The sequence below is a fragment of the Daphnia magna genome, linkage group LG7 (assembly GCF_020631705.1).
Source record: "Daphnia magna isolate NIES linkage group LG7, ASM2063170v1.1, whole genome shotgun sequence".
NCBI classification, from domain to species: domain Eukaryota; kingdom Metazoa; phylum Arthropoda; class Branchiopoda; order Diplostraca; family Daphniidae; genus Daphnia; species Daphnia magna.
This window is the reverse complement of record NC_059188.1, coordinates 9,974,897-9,977,396: the sequence shown is the minus strand read 5'-3', so window position 1 is coordinate 9,977,396 and position 2,500 is coordinate 9,974,897. Positions and strand designations below refer to the sequence as shown.

At 38.6% G+C, this 2,500-nt stretch overlaps 1 protein-coding gene across 2 annotated transcripts in view; it reads right to left on the bottom strand.

Annotated features, from left to right (window-relative positions):
- LOC116927421 (gastric triacylglycerol lipase) overlaps positions 1–1,110 on the bottom strand; it is a 2,338-nt gene extending 1,228 nt beyond the window's left edge. For both annotated transcript variants that reach the window (XR_004396634.2, XM_032934437.2), the window contains exons 1-5: positions 829–1,110; positions 696–757; positions 463–590; positions 277–391; positions 42–204 (exon numbers count right to left, since the gene is read on the bottom strand). Coding sequence is in view for 1 of the 2 variants with exons in the window: in XM_032934437.2 (XP_032790328.2) it covers positions 42–204; positions 277–391; positions 463–590; positions 696–757; positions 829–1,095 (735 nt within the window). In the remaining variant the exon portion in view is untranslated. The remainder of the gene's footprint in view (positions 1–41; positions 205–276; positions 392–462; positions 591–695; positions 758–828) is intronic.
- Between the last annotated feature and the right edge of the window lie 1,390 nt (positions 1,111–2,500).

Below are 2,500 nucleotides of genomic sequence, written 5' to 3'. Positions count from 1 at the left end.
ATATGCACGCCTTGTAATTTACAGTATTCATCGCCAGTTACCATGGCATCAATTTTTGCGTTGAGTTCCGGGTGTTTGATCATGGCGATGAAAAACACTCCACATCCTAACGAATGTCCAATGTAAGACAACTTCGATCGTCCAGTTTCTTTTAATATGTAATTGATGATGGCTGGAATATCGTGATCCCCGATTTCGTCCCAACTGATGACGTAATTTTTAAAAAACCTGTGAAAACTTTGAACACTCCGAAACGTATGTGTACGAAGACATTACCTAAATTTCCAAAACTGGGCTCTTTTGGGATTTAGGCTAACATGTTTTCTTGCGTACCTGTTGCCCCGGAAATTACCGAGCCATACGTCGTACGACTGAGATGCCAGCAGCATCGCTTCAGGTTGAACACACAAGAGTGACTTTGATTATCTGTATTACCACAGCGTTTTATTTGTTTTTTTATACCGAGGGAACGACTGGAAGGATTGACGAGCCAAGTGCCGGAAGATTCTAGCACACCGTGCATTAAGAGCACGACACTCTTAGGGCCTGTCGATGATTGTGGTGGGATGCGATGAAGCTCTAAAATGTATCTAAAAATGAAAGAACAGCAGTTCAGGTTTGTTTTTTTTCGGTTTGTGATAATTCACCATTATTTGAAGGTTCTTCTTCCATGAAATTAATAAATGGAAACCAACCCATCGTCTGTGGCCACATGACGAGTTTCCACCGGGTAGCCTCGATTTTTTATCACTTCGGGCTGTTTGATAGAAAAATAGTTGGTGAGAACCGTGTGAGAGCTAACTTTAAATAGAGGGGAATTTTAAATACTGTCGTGTACGAGGATTCCACATTTTTCGGTAGACGATTGAAAAAATTTGCGCGTTGTTCTTCCGCTTTCCTCCGCCAACTTTTGAGTAGTACGCGAGCTGTTACATAACCAACGTCATTTGAACTGCACTCAGTTAAAACGACTAACGCTAAAGCGAACTTGTAAAAACAATCTAATCGAGTGGGAATCATGCCAACAACACTCTTCCTTGGAGAAAAGACATCGCCAGACTGGCGCTGGTTGTCCAACACTGACGAATAGAACATTTTCAACGGCCGCCATAAAATATGTGAAGAACAAGATAAATAGGAAAGAACCACAAAAAAGAAGAAAAAATTTAACGAAAACATTACCATAGAAGGGCCAGAAACATTTGCCTCTTCTGCGATTTGCTGCTGCACGCATGTTAGTATACGGATATTATTTCAAGGTAACCTGTCTTTTTTTCCCCTTCTTTTACGAATGTACATAAGCTTCCATCATTTAGGAAACGTGGGTAATGTTCATCCGCTGAAAAGCACCGTTATTCACGAGTTGTTAAAGACAGGCGGAGATTGATCGAAAGACTATACCACTTCACAACAGACGATAAGGACATTTAGTTTTTACAAAAATTATATTGGGTCTAAGCTTATATGCAACGAAAAATGGGTTAATTTTTTAGATATGAAATTTCCATGATGTTTTCTTGCCAGTGCATGTTGACACCACACCAGTAGAGTTCTTGTTTTTAAAATAGTCCACACCAAGTGACTCTCAATAGGTGTCACACAATTATGGATACCGCCTGCGGGGGATGTTGTAAATAACGGTATAAGTCCAAAACACCTATACCGACCGGGCTTTATTCAAAATCTGAATGAGTGAAGGCTATAAAACAGCTTCCTACAGCATTGGCGAATGCAGAAAATAACACATCACATCACTGGCAAAAGTTCGCTTAGTACGTCGATTTAACATGTTTTGTTTGATGATCCATCAACGTTCTGCATAGACTGCAAGAACTCTTCTCTTCGTCTAATGCATAAGTAGAAAATTTATTCATTTAAATTTTTATTTTTGGATTTCTTTTTCTTCCGTAATTTTGAGAGAAAAGGTCTGTCCCACTTCTGGACGAAAAGGAACGATTGCTTTATAACCACGGACGTGTTGCAATGTTTAGATGAAAAGGTGCCAAGTTGCGACCAAATAAAACTCTGCAGTCCTCATTTCCAACATTCACATGCATACTTTGAAGGACAAAGACGTTCGTATTGGGGAGCATTCTATATGTATACTCTTTATAGGTATATTATAGATCCAAACGTATTGCCAACGCCATGCACAAGGTGAAATCATTAAATCAATATTACTAGGAAATCGTCAGTATCAATTATTTCAGATTTCAACAAAGCCCGGGTAGAATATGGCATTTGAAGCTTAGGTACATTGCGATTTGCAGTCAATATGCATCACGATAATGCGACTGGAATTATGAACGAAATCATCGAATTTTTTGCGTGTGCCTATTTTCTGACTTGAAGAGCGTCCATTCAAATGAACCTTTTGACCAAAATGGTCGCTTATCCTGCCTACTTACCTATGTCTTTGTATTACAGTAGACTATCCGCAGGTGATAAATTTAAAATGTTAGAAGAAAAAAAAAAAAAAAAAATTTTTTTTTTTTAAAAA